The sequence below is a fragment of the Gekko japonicus genome, unplaced genomic scaffold (genome assembly GCF_001447785.1).
Source record: "Gekko japonicus isolate JY-2015 unplaced genomic scaffold, Gekko_japonicus_V1.1 scaffold37, whole genome shotgun sequence".
Taxonomy (NCBI): domain Eukaryota; kingdom Metazoa; phylum Chordata; class Lepidosauria; order Squamata; family Gekkonidae; genus Gekko; species Gekko japonicus.
Window position 1 is genome coordinate 1,995,731 of NW_015171503.1, and position 22,024 is coordinate 2,017,754.

The 22,024-nt window shown below is 44.1% G+C and overlaps 1 protein-coding gene across 1 annotated transcript in view; it reads right to left on the reverse strand.

Annotated features, from left to right (window-relative positions):
- Positions 1-22,024, reverse strand: part of CACNA1I (calcium channel, voltage-dependent, T type, alpha 1I subunit) — a 441,973-nt gene that overhangs the window by 184,182 nt on the left and 235,767 nt on the right. Inside the window, exon 4 of the mRNA XM_015419166.1 lies at positions 5,167-5,264. Coding sequence (XP_015274652.1) covers positions 5,167-5,264 — 98 coding nt within the window. The remainder of the gene's footprint in view (positions 1-5,166; positions 5,265-22,024) is intronic.

Sequence of the window (22,024 nt, forward strand, 5' to 3'; positions counted from 1 at the left end):
GCGGCTTACAAACTCCTTTCCCTTCCCCTCCCCACAACAGACACCCTGTGAGGTGGGTGGGGCTGAGAGAACTCTGACACAAACTGCTCTTTTTCAAGGACAGCTGTGCCAGAGCTTGTGACTGACCCAAGGTCACATCAGCAGGTGCAAGTGGAGGAGTGGGGAATCAAACCCGGTTCTCCCAGATTAGAGTCCGCGCACTTAACCACTACACCAAACTGGCTCTTAAACACAGTTCATGTTTTCAAACTCTCATTCCAATTTGCTACCTAACTGGATCATGACTTAAGGCTTGTGATACAGGGACCATTTTGTGAAAAGAGGAAAAAGAAAAAAGAGAGAGAGATAGAGAGAGAGAGAGAGAGAGAAGTAGAACTACTGACAAATACTATACATTTCAAAGTGGATATATAAGGACAGAAGAATCTCAGAAGAGACTTGCTGAATAAGACTAAGAATACATCTAAGTCCAAAATCCTGATTTTAACAGGGAAGAGACAGATATTGGTAGCATGCCTACAATCTGAAGGTTGCAACCTGCTCTGGTTGTTTGCCTCCCTGGAATTATAAGTTTGCCATGCAGAGTCAACATGAGACCACTGCAGTTTTATGTCACCCGGGCAACACCATGGAACTGAGCAGGTCTCAACAAATATAGAACACTAAAGTGCTGGTATATTGCACTGAGATGCCTACAGGGAATCTCAAATTGTTGGGATATCATCTGTTCTCACTTATCTATCTTTTATTTATTTATTATATAATATATAATATAAAAGCCATTGTGTGAACCATTTGAGCAACAGTGCATTTGAACATGGTGGTTTCATCTAATTATCATGGTTAATAGCTGATGAAAGACCTAACATTCCATGGATATGTCCATCATCACATCTTGTAGCAGTGAATGCCATAAATTAATTATGCATTGTATGAAAAAAGACTCTTATTTTTTTATCTTTCCTGAATCTACTTCCAAGCAATTTCATTTGGTGATCCAAGTTCCAGTGTTATGAAAGATGGAGAAAAATTCTGTCTTTCGTCTTTTTCACACCATGCATACTTCTATAAACTTCTATCATATTCCCCCTTAGTAGTCTTTTTTCCTAACTGAAAACCCTAAACATTTTAGCCTTTCTTCAGGGATACATATTCCAACTTCCCGATAATCTTACCTCTTATTCTCTGAAACATTTCCAAACATTATATTCTTTTTGAGAAATGACCAGAATTGCATACATTATTCCAAATGCAGCCACACCATAGATTTATACAGTCTATTCAATTTTAACCCTTTCATAATAATCCCTAGAACAGGGGTGTCAAAGATATGGCCCATGGGCAATCTGGCCCGAGAGCAGCTGACTCTGTGCTGCTTCCTGCTTCCTGTTTCTAATGTTGCAGCTCCTTTCCCCCAGTCTCTCCTATTTCCTGCTTCAGAGGAGAGAAAGAAAGCCTTCCTTCCATTGGCTGAGGGAGGGGGAGGGAGGGGGAGAAAGAGAAACACAGAGAGGGGGAAAATGGCATCTTGTGGGACTTTTCAGAAGACCGGCAATGTTTTATTCCAGGTATGAGACCAAAAAAAGTTATATTCCAGGTGTGAGAGAGTGGGGGGGGAGTCCTGTTTTTAAGACCAAAAAACATTTTATTCCAGGTATGGGGGGAGAGTCTTGTGTTTGAGACAAGAAAAAGTTTTATTCCAGGTGTGGGGGGGAAGAGTCCTGTGTATGAGATCAAAAAAGTTTTATTCCAGGTATGGGGAGGGGAAGAGTCCTGTGTTTAAGACCAAAAAACATTTTATTCCAGGTATGAGAGAGAGAGAGAGAGAGAGAGAGTATCCCATGGCACTTGGAGAGATACCCTTTTCCATTTCTAATAGATTGGGGGGGGGGAACCTAACAGCACAGCTTGCATTCCTTATTAGAGAAAGGGAGCAAGAGTACAGCAGCACCTTAATGACTAACAACATTTGTGGCAGGGCATGAGCTTTCATAAATCACTGCTCACTTCCTCAGATACAGCTGGATTTCAGATGCCAAAAGACAATAGCAGGCATTGGTAATGAGAGAAGAAACCTAGGTCTCAGTTCAGTCCAGGAGTCTGCATTGTCTTGAGCTTCATGATTAGTTGCAATTCAGCAGTCTCTCTTTCTAATTTCCCTTTGAAATTCCTTTGTCAGAGAACTGCTACTCTTAGGTCAGCAACTGAATGCTCTGGAAGGTTAAAATGTTCCCCCACTGGTTTTTGAATGTTGTGGTTTCTAATAGTGGTAGAAAGAGTAAGAGTCCAGCAGCACCTTTAAAGACTAACAAAATTATGGTAGGGTATGTGCTTTTGTAAGTCACTTCTCAGTTCTTCAGACTTATTTCCATTTATTCTTTTGCATCCTCCTGGACTGAATACTCCTATACCAAACTGAGACCTAGGTTTCCTGTCTCATTACCAATGCTGATATCTCCACCCCTCTGTATATCACATCTAATTTAATCATGCCTGCTATTGCCATTCGGCATCTGAAATCATTGTTATAAAGTTTATATCTTCGGTACCTTGTGATACATTTTATGGCACACATGGCCCAGCCCAACAAAGAGATATTTAATGTCAGATCAGCCCTTGTAACAAATGAGAATGTAATTTCCCTTTTTCACCACTGCTGAACTTTGACTCAATGATTTCATGATAAGCTATCCAACATGATCCCAAGGTCAATTTCCTACTCATACACTACAAATCCCATTAGTAGTGTTTGTGTCTGTGATGTTCATCACTTAACATTTCTTACAATGAATGCAATTTATACTGTATTCTCAATTTACCCAGTTTGGAGAGATTATTCTTCACTATTCTAAACATGGTGTCACCCACAAACTTTTGACTTCAGATTATTTATGAATGAATTAAATAACATCAGTCCCCATACAGATCCTTGGGAGATCCCATGGTGTGCTTCCTTTCATTTACTCCTACCTTCTACTTTCTTTTCTTTATCCCATGACAGGCTTTCGTGAGAATTAAGTAAATATAAAGTAAAGCTAATATATTCATCATATCAACTGTGCTGAACTGGCTGCCTATCTTTCCAGGCACAACACAATTGAAACTCAAAGTGTTTATGCCAATCTTTTTTTTATTTATTTTTATTCTTTTACTGAACAGTACAAATGATTACAGAAGGAGATATAAACTTGAACACATTTAATACAATATATCTTATAAAGACGTGAAGGTTATAACCATTATGCATACCAGATTAGCTATGAACCAGAGGAATCTTTATTCAAAATCTCGATGAACTTTATCAGTTAAAGCCCTAAACTTCTCAGGACTGGAGCATCTGAAGGATCACCACTTCCTGTACTGTTCTACTTGACAGTTAAGATCGTGGTCTCAAGCACTGCTCTCTGTGCCCTACCAATGGAAGTGGGGCAAGAGACAACTGGAACTTCGTCAGTGAAGATAACCCATCTTTTGAATCTCCTTTTTCAGAGATGTACCTGGTACGTACTCTGTTGTTAATTTTTATGAGCCAAGTCTAAAGACTCTGGTTTGCCTAGGCTTTTTTGAGTTTCATCCCAACTTTTTGGTAGGTTATCTTTTAAGAAGACTATGACCTGTATTCTGTATTATGCCTGTTTCATGCTGGGCTTTGGTATGCCTTTATGTTGTTTGATGCTTTTTTCTGTGATAATGGTACTGTTGGTTTTATGACTGCTGGGCGGAGACAGTTTTCTTGCTGGCTGGGTTAATCTAATTTATGTTGGCTGTTCTCTTTTATATGGTGAAAACTGCCTTGGGCAGTTGTTAGAGTGGCAGCAAATACATTTTCTTAATAAATAAATGTCTACCAAGTCATCCCTATCTATAAAAAGTTGACACCCTCAAAGAACTCCAAAGGTTTATGAGGAAAGACCTCCATTTGTAGAGCCATGCTAATTCTTCCTCAGCAAGGCTTGTTCTTCAACATGTATTATTAATTCTTTAATATAAATTTCCACCAATTTACCAGGGATAAATGTAAGTTGACAAATGTAATTTCCTGGCTACCGCTGCATTCCTTTTTTAAAAAAGAAAATGTTGTTACATTGGTTACTTTCCAGTCTTCTAGCAAGCAGGCCAATTTAGTGACAAGCTCCATATTTTTAATTAGGAGGTATTTCCCATGAGTTCTTTAAGAACTCTCAGATACATAGTCTGGACCCAGTGACTTGTTAATTCTTAATTTGTCCATTAGCCTAGAATTTTATCTCTTGTCAGCTCTATTTGACTTAGTTCTTCAGACATCTGCACCAAAAATGGCATTTTAGAAGTGGGTATGCCCAACATCTTCCACTGCGAAACTGACACAAAGAATTCATTCAACACCTCTTTATTTTCCCTGTCCTCCTTCATCTATCTCTTCACAACTTTGCTGACTTCTTTCCTAGCTGATCTCCTTTCTCTTATGAATTTAAGTTAAAAGGTTACCATTTTAATTTTTAGTGATCTTTTGTTTGCCTTATTGTCAACTTGTCTGTTTTGTCCACATTTGTGCCATTTACCCCCCCTCCTTATTAGCAAGAATTCCACTCCTATCTAAACGTCTTCCTTGACTCTCCTCATCAACCTTCTCTTGGGTTTGTTTGTACCTTCTAATCTGTGGTGTGTATTCTATATCTGAGAATCTAGGAAGAATATTCAAAAAAGGGAGGGAGGGAGGGAGGGAGGGGAAAACTCAACCAAGGTCATCAGAGAGCTGAACGGTTAAAATGTTTCTAGCTGAGTGCCTGGGAGGTATAATGGTACTTAATGACACTCAGTCTTTCCAGAGGGACTGTGATGCTATAGCAGGTGAATACAATATTGTTGGAAAGTCACATTTATGAGAAATTCCTGTGCTTCCATCTTAATATTTTAGCATACAATTTCTGCTATCAACACTGTTCCTTCTCCCATGTGAAACTGTGTCAGTTATGCTCAAATAGAGTGTGTGTGTGAGAGAGAGGGGAGATCAAAGCCAGTCACAGCTCTTATACAGCTGGTAGAGCATGAGTCTACTGGATGAGTAGATCTAGTCCCCTAAAGACTCAGGGCAAACTCTCTCCAAAGAAACTAAAACATGAGGAGAGAAGCATGCATTTGCAAGGGGCAGAAGCTGTATTTAAGAAAACAGGAAGGCAGACTTACTAGGCACACGGTTGATGGCTTTGAGGGGCCTCAGGACGCGAACAGTGCGGATTGCAGACAAATTAATGTTTTGGAGGTCCAGAGAATATTCCACCATCCTGAAAAGGAGAGACGTAGAAAGTGAGAAACATTAAAAGCAGAGAGGGAAACTAGGGATGCAGAACTCTTCACACAGGCAGAGTAGTGCAAAATGAAATCCCTCTGGTGTGTCAGTGCTTCCCCATTATACTACCCTGAGAATTTGCTGGTAGGAAAGGGTTAGGAATGAAGCATCACTCCATGCATGTTAATAAAAAGGTAGGTTGCCTACCCCCCACACTGAGACTGGAGAGACCAAGCTAATGACTGATATTCAGTGCTGCACTTCTAAGGCTACATTTTTATTAGGGGATTTCAGTGACAGTATCAGACTGCTGATCAGAGCATGGATCCCCTCCAGGGACCCTTAGTAGAGAGCACAAACGCCCCCAGTGCTTTACAGAAGCAGACACCAGAGTCCCATGGGAGAATATCTAGCCCCATAATCAATACCCTTTGGAATACAGAAAATACTGAAAGGGCAGCTCTGACAAGTCATCAGGAAGCAGCCAGGAGACTCCACTGGACCCACTTCCTCTCTGGCATTTACCTGTTTTGTCTGTCGCAAAGGATAAGGTGCCGTGTTGTAACCAGTGCACTCCTCACCCATGGGGGAAAGATAAGTGCAGAACAAGTGTCAGGCCTTTCATAGTTGGGCCACCTGGTTTATCCAACATGGGAAGTGGGATTTGAATGACATGCTGTCATTGAGGGAACCAGAAGCTGACACTGAACACATTGGCATCTTTTCCTTGCTGAGGGCATACAGTGGTGCAGAAAAGGCAAAGGGAGAGATACCACAATGGGCTCTTTCCATCCTGCTGTTTCTCTCTTGGTAGGAGGTACTATTGTCTCATCGCTGTGATGAGCACAACATGACACAATTCTGGTTCCAATTCTGATTTTGGCAAGGACTTGGGGGGGGGCAGAGAGCAATTGTGGAGGGAAATGAGGGTAGAGAGGCTAAGGAGGCAGCAGGATCTGACTCTTGGGACTTATTAAAAGTTCTGTCAGTGCTGAGCTGCCCCATCAGACAGCTCCATGGGCAGGCTAATCAAGCTCCTCTGTTGGAGGTAATAAGTGCAGGCAGGAGCAGTGATGAGATATCCAAGAGGAAAGCTAGAACAGTGACCGCAGCTGGAGAACTCCAAGGATTTGATTTGGAGCTGAGTTACCTGCCAAGCTCAGAACTTTTCAGTATTGTATAAAGAAAAGGCTAAGCAAGATCTGAGGTTTCATACTCAATTGAAGTATAGATAACATTGTATGGTGTTTGAAGTTATAAGATAATGAGTTAGCCAAGAATGTGACCCTTATCAAGTGGGACCGTTAACTATTGTAAAGAGATGATTTTAAAATCCTATAAATATGGGAAGTTGTATTGATTGGGAGCTTCTTCACAGAAGGGACTTCCTTGCCCGTGACCTGCTTACTTTTGGGATATGAAACTTTTATGGATTCATGTAATTGCTGTCCTTTAATTATCTATGTAACATAGATGGATGGATGGATGGATGGATGGATGGATGGATGGATGGATGGATGGATGGTAGGTAGGTAGGTAGGTATAATGCTTTGTGGATTTAGTCTACATTAAGAACACAATACATATGCTTTAATAAAAAAGCTTAGAATGGAAACAGAGATTCTCTAACGGCATTTACTTGTGTACTATAGCCAGAATGAACCTATAGCACTACTGAGAAGTACCACTGGCTAGGAGTTAAATGATCCAGTACAGGAAAGCTAACTAGACACCTGGGGTTTCTTAACTGCATGCCTATACCTGAATCAGGCCTGACCAGAGTCATCCAGAACAATGGTTAATGCAGAACAGCAAGGGGAAGGAAGGCAGATGTTTGTAATACAATTCAGCATTCTGGTCATCAGAGGCTTTGCATTAGAAATTCAGTAAAAGAAAACTCATTTTAAGCAGCAGCATTGGTGAAATTGCCCTTAGGGCTTAGGCTGTGGCTGTTAAGTGCAGGAGCCATAGGTCAGTGGTACAGCATCCACTCAGCATACAGAAAGTCCCAGGTTCAATCCCTGGCATCTTCAATAAGGATGAGGTTGTAGGTGATGTGAAAGACCTCAGTCCAAAGTCCTGAAAAGCCACTGCCAGTCTACTCAGACAATACTGACGTTGATTGGCCAATGGTCTGATTCAGTATAAGGCCTTAGAATGGCCTTTAATGGTGTTAGGAAGCATTAAGAGAGGGTGAGTTAGTGAGTTGTGCATCTCCTGACCCTTATAGAGATTTGACTCCAATGTTGGGTTTCCTTCTTGGAAATCAATAAGATCCTCTATTGTCTTTGGTGAGTCAAGGACTCACACCAGGCATCTTTGTGTCTCTCCTGCATGCTTGCCCAAGTGAAGGAAGACACAAGTGCTTGAGCTTTTTAAAAACCCTCTCCACCTGCATGACCTTTCAGGGCAGGCAGAACTGTTCTGAGAAATAGAAGGGTACATGCCAACTGGGTTGTGAGTGAGGCACACACAAGTGCTGATCCAGCATAGCTTCCTCACCCTTGACAGTAGAGGAAATATTTTGTTTCTTTTTTAAAAAAAGAACTAAAAATATGAGTGGCCCTTGTACTCTTCAAAAGGCTGTCAATTCAAAGCACTTACACTTTGGTGTAAGCCCTACTGAAATCAATGGCACATTACAAAATCTGGGTTGAAAAAACACCTTTTGTAACTGTTTATGACCATGGGCATCATAATTCAATAAAAGAAAGCACAACACCCATAGATTGGTGTGTTTAAAATAAAGTTAATGGTTAACTACATGTACCGAGAAATAAATGATAAATATATAAGCATTCAAGGGCTTCTTAGTTATCCCAGTGAGTTTAGATTCAATGGCCTGAGTACAGAAAGGTGGGAGCAAATTATCTGAGCTTCCTAGGTGGAATGCTACCTGTATATTTTTCTGTATCTTTTTGGGCAAATGGCAGAACAGTAATAAGTTCTTTTTTATGGCTGGCTGGCTTTTGCTAGCTACAGTTTACAAAAGCAAGAACTGAGGCATGATGACACAGAAAACAAGAACAAAAGCAAAATCCAAATACCCTTAGTCTTGCTCGAGAACATTAAGCAAAAGGGATTAGAGCTGATAGAATTAATTGGTATAATTCATCGATTAATTCATTAATCATATTAAAATTCAGAGTGGTCTCCGTGGAAGCGTTTTCCGGGCTGATGGCACTGTCATAAACAATTTATGTTCCTACCTCGATTCACGTGATGCATTCAAGATGATTTCCACCCTGAACAATAAATGGTTTGTCTGACAACAGAACCTTTTCCCTTCATTAAATCACATGAAATTGCCACATTTATTTGAAACAGTGTAATGGATATTTTAACCAGTAAATAAACTGGTTTGGTTTATAAGTGATGCTCATTTTACTCTTTCATGGGTCAGACTAGAAATTGCTTATTTAAAGGTATTATTTATTTTGTCTACTTTATAAAACTAGACTTTTGTTTAATTTATAAAATTTATGAAATAATGCAACCCTTAGTGTACTATAAGGATTAATTCAAATGTTCCACTTAACTGATAGTCAGGGTAGGCTCACTCCTTGGATGGGAAAAATGCGTCTCGTCTAGTAAGAGACCAGAAGGAGATAGTTATTATTAGGTACACTTCTCGCTGCCTACATTACTCTACTTCTGTTGACCCAAGAGAGGTGATGTCACATCTGTAATTTTTCCCTTCCTGCTATCTGTAAAGAGTAGAGGAGCACACCTCCGTTTTTCTCCAGGATGCCTAAAAATCTAGGGATCACCTTGGTAACGGTCATCATATCACAGGTGAGAGCCAAGCTCTGACAGGGTGGGGTTATTGTCTTCCAGCTTGGTTCTCACACATTCAGGGGAAGTGACCACTAAAGTGATCATGTGAAAGTGAAGGAGTGAACTTGTTTATAGCATGTGCATTACAAGTTAGCATTTCTGTGCAACATGACCACTGCTTCACATTAATGTCTGGATCTGTCTTACTAGAACACCTTGCAGTTGATTTCTCTATGTTTTCCTACTGCACTTTTGATGATTGGCAGTTGAATGTGTGGAATGACTTCCTTGGAAAGCATTGGGTTTTGGTTGATGTAACAACACCACAGGTAGAATTCACACCTGAGACTAGCCCCATGAGTACCTGCAAGTAATCACTCCAATGTTCTGTTTCTTTATGGGGAACATATATTCATAACATACCTGGAATATGCCTGCCTGCTGTCTCCATCATGTCAATGGTCCCACCATGAGTCAGAGTCTACCATAGGCTGCAACCGTACGCACAATTAGACCCACTATAGGCGCGAATGCTGGGCGGATTTAAAGGGTACAATCAGACAACAACATCTGGGAAGTGCCCCGTAGCCATCAGCAACCCGTTCTGCTCTGCCGCAGAAGCGGAGTTAAAAGACACCAGGGGAAATCTGGTAGTAAACGGGTTGCGAAGGGCCAGGGATGGACCTTCCGGTGTCTGATCACTCCAGCGTGCTCTCATGGTGTCGGGATGGTCTTATCAGGCCATCCTGACTCCATGCCGTTGTCCCCCCCCCCTCTTCTCAGTATGTGAATCATCGCAAACTCCATAGAGAGCCCTCAGGGTGGAGATGCGATTCATCGATTCCTCGTTTAAGTGCATTGGAAACAAACAGCAAAACAGCAAAAAAACCCAACAAAACCTGACTCACACGCTGTTGCCTCTGATCATGCAGTGGTGGGCTGTGCCTGCAGCTTCCAAGGACTGTGTGATCGTGCAACCGCGGGTCAAATTCCTCTGTAGGAAATAGCCTTGCTCCCCCCCCCGCTTTATCTCACGTCACGTGTGTGACCCCAACCATACTGTCCCAAACGTGCCAACCCATTGCTCTTAAATTGAAGCCAGGCTAGGGATTGAACAACCCCCCCTCCCCATTGTTAGGAGAGTGATGTGAAAGAAGGCTTGTTTAGCCATCCTATCTCAAGGTTACAGCTCAGATGCTGCAGTTCAACCCCCTCCTTCTCTTTTTACAGGCGAAGAGGCATTTTATGACAACTTCTAAGCAACATGATCCACCTGAAAAGAATCAAGGGCTCTTGAATGTTTATACATTTAAAAATAAGTGGTAAATAGCAGAAAGAGGTGATATTACTTGGAGAAATGGATAAGAATGTAAACAAAACATCATGGTTTTAAAACCTTGGAAGTTCTTGGGCATAGAAAAGAAAGTTTGTTGGGTAAGTCTTAAGTGCACTGAAGTGACAATTCCTTGACTGACGAATCAGGGGCCAAGAATAGTGAAGCTTTTGCTGCTTTGTCACTGCTAAAGGGTAGAGTCAACAAAGAGCCTCATGGCAGCTTAAATCAAAAGTAGCCTGCCAGTCAACACCTTCCTCATTGGGGAAGCGTGGACCAACACCAAGCGTTGGACCAACACCAAGCCTCATTGGGGGGTGGAGCCTGGGGAGGACAGGGTTTGGGAAGGAGAGGAAGCTCACCAAGATATAATGCTATAGAGTCCACCCTCCAAAGCATCCATTTTCTTCAGAGGAACTGATCTCTGTCACCGGGAGATTAGTTGTCATTCCATGAGATCTCCAGGTCCCACCTGGAGGCTGGCAACCATAGCTCCTCAAGAGCCCTGCTCTCTCTCTCTCTCTCTCTCTCTCTGTCTCTCTCTCCACCTTCAGAGGTCAGGTGAGTAGTAGCCAGAGAAAGGGCTTTTTAAAAATCAAGGCACCTTGCCTGTGGAAATGCCTTTCCCCTCGTGTCTTGCCTTACATCTTTTGTTGTTGTTGTTGTTCAGTCGCACAGTCGAGTCCGACTCTTCGCGACCCCATGGACCAGATCACGCCAGGCCTTCCTGTCTTCCGCCGTCCCTACATCTACCCAGCTCTTTTAAGCACCTGGCCAAAATGTTTCTTTTTAACTAGGCTTTTAATTGGTTTTTAAAACATCATTTTGGGACTCTGCTTCTAGCCTGAGAAATGTTTTATGAAACTTGTGTTAAGCTGCTTGATGTTTTATACTAGGGGTTCCAAACATAAGGCCTGGGGGCTGGAACAGGCCTGTCCTGAGCTCTTATCTGGCCTGCAAGCAACTGGTGCGAGGGAGGGAACAGGAGGCGGCTTGGGAGTGGGTGGAGCCACTCTGATCGTGGCTTCAGCATGGTGGAACAACCTTGTCTGCAGCAGTCTAGCAGAACCCTTTCACTTCAGTGGCAGCCTCACTGGGAAGTTGGGAGCCACCGCAGCTGCATTCATGCCACCTCAGGGTTCCAAGGTGAGGTTGCATTACTCTCTGCTCGGCATGCAGCTCTGAGGATGCTGTCCCTGATGGCTGCAGGGATTGGCATTTGCACATGGGGAAGGTGCAGATTAGGGTAGCCAAATCGTAATTACTCACCGGCGGGGGAGCGTTCGCTGGGTCCGGGAGCTGGCCGCGGGTGTGACGCAGGATGTAGGGCACGTTGGGGGCGTGGCCCACCCCTCGACGATTTAGACCACGCCCCCAACGTGCCGTACGGCCACGCCCCCAACGTGTCGTACGTACCAGAGGTGACGCAGCTTCAGGGGGCGGAGTTCCCCCCGGGGCCCGATTCCGCCACGGCGGAAATCGGGCCTCCAAAGCGGGGGGAAATCCGCCCCCTGGGGGGATTTGGCAGCCCTAGTGCAGACAATCCTCCATTGGGGTCTGCTGGCAGCCAGTGCTGCCACCATAAGAGAAGCCAATGTTGGATCAGGCCAACAGCCCATCCAGTCCAACACTCTGTCACACAGTGGCCAAAAATACCAGGTGATAGCAGGAGGTCTAGCAGTGGGCCCAGGACACTAGGAGCCCTCACACTATTGACCCCCCCAAGCACCAAGAAGACAGAGCATCACTTGCCCCGGAGTCCCTATCTATACCTTGTGGCTAATAGCCACCGATGGACCTCTGCTCCATATGCTTATCTAATTCCCTTTTGAAGCTGCCCATGCTTGTAGCCGCCGCCACCTCCTGTGGCAGTGAATTCCATGTGTTAATCACTCTTTGGGTGAAAAAGTACTTCCTTTTATCTGTTCTAACCCAACTGCTCAGCAATTTCATGGAGTGCCCACGAGTTCTTGTATTGTGAGAAAGGGAGAAAAGTACCTCTTTCTCTACCTGCTCTATCCCATACATAATCTTATCAACCTCAATCATGTCACCCCTCAGCCATCATTTCTCCAAGCTAAAGAACCCCAAGCACTTTAACCTTTCTTCATAGGGAAAGTGTTCCAACCCTTTGATCATTCTAGGCCCCGGTCACACGGGAGGCTTAGGCCCGGAAGAGGGACGGATCGGGGGCGCAGCAAACGGGCGCGATCACACCGCAACATCTGGGAATCGGTGCGTACCCGTCCCCGATCCTTCCTTTCAGGCCTAAACCGCGCAGTAAAAAAACCCCAACAAAAAGTTAGCACTAACTGAAAACGCCGCAGCAAGCGCGGCCGTCGGATCGCTGGAGCACCCATCTTCAGGAGAATTCAAGGCTCCTAGCCGAACTGCGCATGCACACACATGCGCAGCCGGCTGCCTCGCGGTCCCTTCCGTCGCTTTCCCCCCGGCATCTGATCGTGCCAGGGAGCAACTGCGTGGTGGCTCATGGGATCTGTCTGATCCCGCCGCCGCGTCTCTCTTTTGGCCGTATCAATTTCCCCCCGTGTGGCAGGGGGGCTAGTTGCCCTTTTCTGCACTTTTTCCAAAGCTACAATATCCATTTTAAGGTGTGGTGACCAGAACTGCACACAGTATTCCAAATTAGGTCGCACCATTGATTTATACAGGGGCATTATGATATTGGCTGATCTGTTTTCAATACCCTTCCTAATAATCCCCAGCATAGCATTGGCCTTCTTTATTGCAGTCACACACTGTCTCGACATTTTCAGTGAGTTATCTACTACAACTCCAAGATCTCTCTCTTGGTCAGTCTCTGCCAGTTCGGACCCCATCAACATGCATTTATAGTTAGGATTTTTGGCTCCAATGTGCATTACCTTGCACTTGGCCACATTGAACCCCATTTGCCACACCATATTCATCATATTCACACACACCCATGCAGCAGCTGCGATTGGGGGGGGGGGTGTTCTTTGCAGTTTCTTCCATACATCAGGGGCCTAGTCCTGCTACTGAGTAACTGCCCAGCGCTGTTTGGCTGGGTCTCCAGTCTGCCCATGTGGGTTTACCTCTGCACCCCCCCAGGGCCTTGCACTGAGGACACACCAACGTGGTGCTTATCAGCTGGAGTCGCTTAAAAAGTGTATATCTCTGGTACCTGGCATTATGTTTTATGGCACACATGGCCTGGCCCTCATAACAAATGAGTGTGACACCTCTGTTTTGTGCTTTTTTAATGCTCTGGCTGGGTTTGTAATAGTTTATTTACTGTTAACCACTTTTATTGAGTTTTATGTTTCTACTATGTTTTACTTTGTAAGCCTCCTCAAGCACGTTCTTTGGAGAGGTGGCACAGAAAATTTCTAAATAAACAAATAGTGGAGATACAAACCCAGAAACAACCCCCTAGAACAAAGCCCGGAGTCAGCTATGTTTCCATATCCATTTGGGGAATACTATCATGGAATGTAACAATGCCCTTCCTCAATTTACAGAGGGCAAAACAGTAGTGTCTATACAAGAAAATGGACAAATTATCAATCACCAAAAGCTTCTAAATGAGGATCCAGCATGAAGTTGCATACTGGAGGTCAATAGCAAATTTGTGACTGAATTTAATTGGCAACAAATCCTGAGAATGACTAGATCACTAGATGCCGAAACTGTCCCTCTTTAAAGGTCTGTTTACATGGCTGCTATGCCTATCAATCTCAAGTGGCTTCTAGGAGTGGGTCACACCTGTGCCAACTGAATCTTGTATTTATGTGAATGAATATTGAATTAATTTATACTGTCTGTTACTGTGGCAAACTTACTGTTATCTCTTGCATTGCTTAATCTTTTGGCATCTCACAGAATTTTTGTCTTTTTCTCTCTGCACTCAGAGTACTTCTACCTACTTGCTTAGGCAACCATGTATCTAATGAAATGAAGGAGTTGAATCTAGCCAGCTGTTTGGGGACTTTTTGCTATATCTTATCTAATTCCCCTCTTTAAAATAGCCCCCCCCCGGTCACGCATGTCTTTTGCCCATGTACGTCCCATGATTCCTAGTCTTTTGGGTGGCCAAAGGTTACCCCCTCCTCCTTTTTGCAGCAGAAAAAAGTCTAGCTAGATCCAACCCCAGAGTTTATACTACAATAAATTGCTCAGTCTTTATAGTGCCAGAAAACTCTTCATTGTTTTTGTTGTACCAGATTAATATGGCTACTTCCTCTGGAATTTATTTAGTATGAGCAAAAATTGGGCCAAGAGACAATAGTTAGTTCAGTGACAAATTTGTTTGGACCTGAGAAACATAAGTTCAAATTCCAGCTCAACCATTTAGGCAAGTCTATCTTTTGGTCTCAGATCTAAATCTGCAAAACAGGAGTAACAGCAACTAACTTCACAGGGCGATTGTAAAGATGAATAAAAGGAGGATTATCAACCCTTTTGCAGATCAGGAGTACTACATAAATGCTTAATCATAATGTGCCCCAACTCCTCTCCAAAAGTAAGACATTTTGTAAGTTCAACAGCAGGTAATTACACACAGAAGGCTTCGAGCTTGAAAGCTGTCAGCACCTAATTCGTTTCATGCATTATTAAATATCAAAGTTTGTTCTAGCTGCTGAATCAGCTCTTCCTCCCCGGCACTAGGCCCTAGCCTCACCCCCTCCATACTTCTAACCCAAAGGCTGCTCACTGAGATCTATCACTCAGCTCTGCTATCTCTGGCCAAACACATATGTCAAAACCGCTGATAAAAGCAGTTGTCAGGGAGATGCATTTTGAAAGGCAAGGAGGTAGACCCATCGAATTGCAGTGACTGTTTTCTCCCGCTCTTTCTACTCTCTCTTTTTCTCCCCCATCTCCCCCCCTTGTTTGTTCACATTTGGCGTAATTGAGTGAAATGATTCGTTTCCTGAAATGCGGTGGCGTTGATGTACCCCCCTGGAGGTCAGAAAAAGAGGCAGATGGGATTTTGTGTATATAATAAAAAAAACCTGAGCTCCTGTTAAACCAAAATAACTCAGAAAGACTTAGGTGGTTCATAAAAAACATCAGCAGTGGACACAGGCTGGGCATGTAAACAGGAATTGGAGAAAGATAAATAATCACACACAGTGGCTCTCCAAGGTGCATATAAAGGAATGCCAATAGACATACAGAAGCTCTTCACATGCACATTATAGAGAAGATTAGTGACCTACGCAAAAGACTGCCAAGGTAAGCAGTAGATATTTTTGTATTACTTAGAGACTTCAAATGAAAACTAGACGCCTTTTTACAAACACAGATAATCCAAATGGGTCTGCTGTTATAGAAAGGGCAGTCACATGAACCTATAAAGCTGTCTTATGCTGAATCAGATCACTGGTCTAGCAAAGTCAGTATTTGCCTACTTACACTTGCAGTGGCTGTCCAGGGACTCAGGCAGAGGTCTTCCACATCACCTATTCCTCATCCTTTTAACTGGAGATGCTGGAGATTGAACCTGGGACTTTCTGCATGCCAAGCAAATGCTTCACTGCTAAGCCATGACTTTGCACGGTGCTATAAAGCGGGACACATACTACCTCTTTCCACCTTTACATGATTTGATATTCTTCCTCTCTCCCCAAGTATACTACATGGATCATGATCCCCTCTAGCTCACATTTTAAATGGCTGTGATCAGGGGTCATTTGGGGGGGGACGCAGGGGGACGCCATCCCCCCGGGTGAGGTGCGGGAGGGCGGGGCCTGGAGCTCCCTGCTGGTGCCCGCTGGAGGTCGCCGCCGGCTGTGGGGAGGACAACTTCCGGTGATGTCAGGGGGTGTGGCATATGCTAATGAGTTATGTTAATGAGTCCCCCTAGCTCTTTTTCTACGAAATGACCCCTGGCTGTGATGAATAATTTGACTTATTTTAACTGACACAGTGATTAACTGACACTTTGACTGACACAGTGATTTTGAGGAACAAATTCCCCCCCATCATATGGTTAATAGTTGTCCCCCATGGGCAAAAGGTGGTTAAGTCTGAGATGTAACCAAAGTCTATTACTAAAGTCTCTGCATCCTTTCATTACATTGCCCACACTGCCTTAGGAGGCCAATATCCTCCATCATATGGAAATGGGAGTTCACTTGCTGCTAATATATTTAAACAAGTAAATATAGGAAGGGATTAGGAAGCTAAACCGCTATTAAAGTGGAGGGGAAAGCTCCTCTGTGAAAGGATTTGAGCACAGGGCTTGGAAGATAATTTAATGCATGCAGTGTTTCTCTACAACTTGCCGCTATCTTTCCTTGGATCATGGGGTAAATCTGTTTGTAAGATGATAAGCCTTAACCAACCCCTCCTCTTCCACGAAAGTAAGGGTTTGTTTTGAGTCTGACAAGTTCTTGACAAACTTTATTACAGAAAGAATTCCCGGGGCAAACTCGAGGACACCTGTCTAGTTTGATTTTCAGAGGTATTTGCAGCAGCAACAGAACACGCACACTGGGCATGTCCCATGTTTTTTTTAAAAAAAATAGATACTAGGCAATGTTATAGCAATATGTGTGTGTAAAGTGTCATCAATTCACAGCTGACTTATGGCAACCCCCATAGGGTTTTCCAGAAAAGACATTCAGAAGTGGTTTGCCATTGCCTGCCTCTGCATAATAACCCTGGAATTCCTTGGTGGCCTCCCATCAAAATACTAAGCAGGGCTAAACCGGCTTGGCTTCCGAGTCCAGTGAGATTTGGCTAGGCTGGGCCATCCGGGTCAGGGCTATGGCGATATACCTGCTTGTGGTGAAGGTGTGTGTATGTTTCTTTAAGAGAACTGTGGTTATGGGAAGAGATGTATATAAGTCGGATGTAGGAAGTGGGAGCAAATGCAGTTGTAGGAATATTTTTTAATTGCTATTTGGCTGAGACCTTAATAAACAGATTTCGGAATTTGACTTGGAAGCATGATTGAACATACAGAAGAGATTGGCGACAAGCAGTTCAAAACTTTTATGTAACGAAATATTATGCATAGGAGGTTGTCAGTGTATTACCCGCAAGCATGTGAGATTGTGAGGAAGAAAGGACCATATACCTATAGATTGTCGGATGGCCATGTATGGATTGCTTCCCATTTGGTACCCGTGTATTCTAGTGGGAGTGAAATTAGTTCTGAGCAAGATGCCAACCTAGCAGTTCAAAAGCAAGAAATTGCAAGTAGATAAATAGGTACTGCTTCAGTGGGAAGGCAGCAGCATTCCATGTGCCTCGGCGTCTAGTCATGCTGGCCACATGACCACGGAGAAGTCTCTGGACAGCGCTGGCTCTTCGGCTTGGTAACAGAGCTGAGCACCGCATCCCTAGAGTCGGATTCGGCTGGCTTTCAAGCAAGGGAAACCTTTACCTTTACCTTAATCCAAAATGAGGTTGGGCCTGATCATAATGGGGTCAATTCAGGTCTTCAGTTGGCCCCTTTAGATATGTTTCAAGAGACATTGCCATCATCATCATCTCAAGATATACCATCTGCTGTAGCGGTTGAGGAAAAACAAGGAAGAACGAGATGACCACCTGTTTGGACATAGTTTCTGACCTGATGCTAAACAGATTTATGGGAGAAGCAGTGGCCATACTGTATGTGTCCAGGGAGATGCTCCTTTTTTGTTACTAATTTATACATCCAGGATCAAGCCCTGGCATTTGAAACAGGTTTTGAAACTTGTTCCAAATGATTCACTTTTGGAACGCAGCTCCCTATTGTTGATAGCAAAATAATGACATTAATTAAAGACAGGGAGCCTCCAAGAAGAAGTCCCTGTGGCTCCCCACCTGTTTGCTGAGATCAGCTGTCAGTTTAGGGCCCAGAGAACAGATGACTTGCGTTATCAAGCATATGGCATTAATTACTGGGGGCCCTGGTGCAGTGTGTGAAGAATCCAGTGCAACCTCTCCAGTTTCTGATATTATCTTCTCCTTTTCGCTTAGTGGTTTTCTCCTCTGTATTTCAGTCCCATGTTATGCCCACCCACACCATCCCACTTTCTTCTATACACGTTTCTCATTTCCTATGTTTCCATTTTCTGGCCTCACCTCTTTTTGCTCTTTTCCCTCTGGTATCCATTTTTTGCCTATGCCCCTTCTCTCTTTTCAAGTCTAATCTTGATTTCCTTTGATCGTCACTGTCTTTTAAAATGCTTTCTCCCCTCCTCTGTTTCAACAGCAATCAGTACCTGCTTTGTTCCATATGCTAGAAGCACTGAACTAAGAGGAAAACAGAAGCCCTGGTCACTGCACCATGTGCTGGGCCATCTGTTACGAGTCTGACCTTGATTAGAGAGTACCAACACAGCCTGGCCTTTGGCTCCTTCATCACCCTGAACCAGACAGCAAACATAGGGCTGCCAGTTATGGGTTGGAAAATTCTTGAAGATTTGAGGGAGGCAGGGTTTGGCAAGGGGAGGGACTTCAGCGGGATATACTGCCATAATGTTCCAACCCATAATGGCCAACCCTCAAATCTTCAAGAATTTTCCAAAGCAGCCATTTTCATCAGAGGAACTGAACTTTATTGCCTGGAGATAAATGGTAATTTTAGGAGATCTCCAGCCAGCACCTGGAGGTTGGCAACCCTAGTAAACCCCACTCCAATACAGCACACAAGCCCAGCAGGATGCAGCTTGGAGGAACCTTCCAAATGCTAAAAGGCCTGCATTTTTTTTGAGCATTGTGAGCACACTAGTATGGGCCTGGAGGACCAATAGTGCAACATCCTGCCCCATTTCACAGAAAGGGAGCTGCTGTTCACCACTTTAAAATAGTCAGGGAACATTTCTAGTTCACATTGAAGATTTCTAGTTTGCATTGAAGGTTTCAACCTGGGAGACATGGGTTCATATTCATATCTGCCACAAAAGATATGGAGTGACCTTGGGTCAGTCATTCTCTCTCAGCTCAATCAACCTCACAGTGTTTTTCTGAAGATAAAACAGAGGAGGGGAGATCCAAGTACCCCACCATGAGCCTTTTTGAGGAAGGGAGAGGTAAAAATGCACTCTCAGATACCAGTTACTGCTGTTCTATGTTGCACAGTTTTGCTGAGGAGATATTTTATCATAGTTGTCTCAGTGCTCAGTGCTCCTGAAGATCTCCTTGGACCAAAATAAGAACGTAAGAAGAGCCCTGCTGGATCAGACCAATGGTCCATGTAGTTCAGCATCCTGTCTCACACAGTGGCCAACCAGTTCCTCTAGACGGTCAACAACCAGGCATTAGGTTACAATACATTCCCCTGACTTGTGGAGTTCTGCGGGGAGGTTGATTCTTTCCCCAATGTTATTTAACATCTGTATGTGCCCTGTGGTGATGACTATCAGGAGGTTTGGAGTGGAGTGCCATCAATATGCAGATGACACCCAGCTCTACCTCTTATTTGAAGAGCGACAGGTACCTGGAATTCTGGTCTTGGCCTCCTGCCTGGATGCAGTGGTGGAATGGCTTGGTGAGAGTTAGTGGTTCAGGCTAAATCCATCTAAGACAGAGATCATGTGGCTGGGGGAACCTGGACAGCTGCGGTTGTCACTTCTACTGACTTTTGATGGGGTTCAACTTTCTATGGTCGACTCTGTCAGGAGTCTGGGGTGTGGCTTGATTCTTTACTCTCCATGGACAAATGTGTCCTTAGTGACAAAGACTGTGTTTTACCATATCTGCAGAGCACTCCGACTGGCTCCCTATCTGTTTGGGGCAGATATTGTCATGGTAATTTATGCAACAGTCACCTCGAGACTGGACTACTGTAATGCACTATATGCCGTGCTACCTTTGAAGATGATTCAGAAACTGCAGGTGGTCCAGAACACAGCTCCCAGATGGCTGACAGGAGCATCCTGGTCAGTGAATATAACACCTATCCTATGGAAGCTGCACTGGCTCCCAATTAGTTTCCAGTGCCAATTCAAAGTGTTGGTACTTACCTTTAAAGCCCTAAACAGCCTGGGACCCTCATACTTTCAGGACCACCTCTCCCGGCATGATCCACCCCATCTTCTCTGCTCTTCATATAGGAATTTATTGAAGATCCCTGGTCCGTGAACTGTCTGCCTTGCGTCAACAAGGGTGAGGGCCTTCTCAGCAGTGGCCCCCGTCCCATAGAACCAGCTTCCTGAAGAGGTGCACGCCTTGCAAGACCTCCCTCGGGTCTGCAGGGCATGCAAGGCCACTCTTTTTGGGGAGGCCTTTGAGTGATTGTGACCCACAGGGCTATTTTTGGGCAGGAACGCACAGGAACGGAGTTCCGACTGGCTTCAGAGTTGGCCACGCCCACTACAGCCAAAACCTCTGCATGTGTGGCTACAGAGGGAAGGCCTGGAGAGCAACCCCCCCGGAGACTCCGAGGCAGATGGGCTGGGGGGCCCCTGGAAGGATCGGGGAGGCATTTAAATGCCTCCCCAAGCCTTCCCCGGGCTGTCCAAGGGCCAGCTTGCCCAGGCAAGCCAAGGGAAGGCATGGGGTGTGGCCTAATATGCTAATGAGTGACTGCTGTTGGATATAGCCTATTATGCTAATGAGTTCCTGCTGGGCTTTTTCTACAAAAAAGCCCTGGTGATCCACCATGTAGCTGGTAACCATGCATGCATCCTATCCTGCTTGATAGTACATAGATTTTAACTGGGATAGATTTTTTATTGTTCCATATTTTTAAAGTGTAATGTATTCAATAAGCTGCTATTGAATGCATAATGTGTGATGAAAACATCTAATTGAAATGCTATGTTAAGCTTCGTCCTGGGCTAGGATCCAAATACATCCAATCACATTGCTGGCCCAGGAAGCACCTAACCAATCACTATCAACAAGCTCCCTGAGCGGGAATGTCCGTGATTGGTCCTTATGTATGCAGCCTTATTGGTTGGTAAATGTACAGTAGGCGTGGCTACATTAGCCGGGAGAGTTTAAAAGCAGAACAGCTGCAATGTAAAAGCTGTTCTGGCTATTCATGTTGATCTGTTTGGAGTTGAATTACAAGTTGCTGAATAAAGCGGATCTTTTGCTGAAATCACTCTCTGACTCTTTGTTAAGTAACCGACTTAACATAAAGTTTATTTATTGTATCCTTTGTACTGTTTTTATTGGGTATATTTTAAATGCTTTTAGCTGCCTGGAGTCCCATTCAGGGGAGAGGGAGTGGAATATAAATCTGATAGAAAAACTAATATTTTTTAACCTTTTGTGTTTCATTTTGTGCTGCATGGCAGCTTCCTTGCACTAGTGGCAACAGTGATGTGCACTTTGCTCTTTGATCATGGGGCCTAGTTGTATGCCTTGCCATTTTCTGTTCAACAAGGGAGCCAGCATGGTGTAGTGGTTGAGAGCGATGGACTCTAATCTGGAGAACTGGGTTCGATCCTGCTCTCCTCCACTTGAAGCCAAGCTGGGCGACCTTGAGTCAGTTACAGCTCTCCCAGCCCCCCCCCCCCCAATAAGCCTAGCTCACTGCATAATGCTAAAAAAAGAGCTCGAGCTTCAGGCTGCCAAACAGTCCTAGGACCTCCTGGCCATACCACACACAATGCCATACAATAATTTAATTTTTTTCCTGTTCAACATGTAGCATAGAGGTTAGAGTGTCAGTCTAGGATCCAGGAAATCTGAATTCAAATCTCCCACAGGGT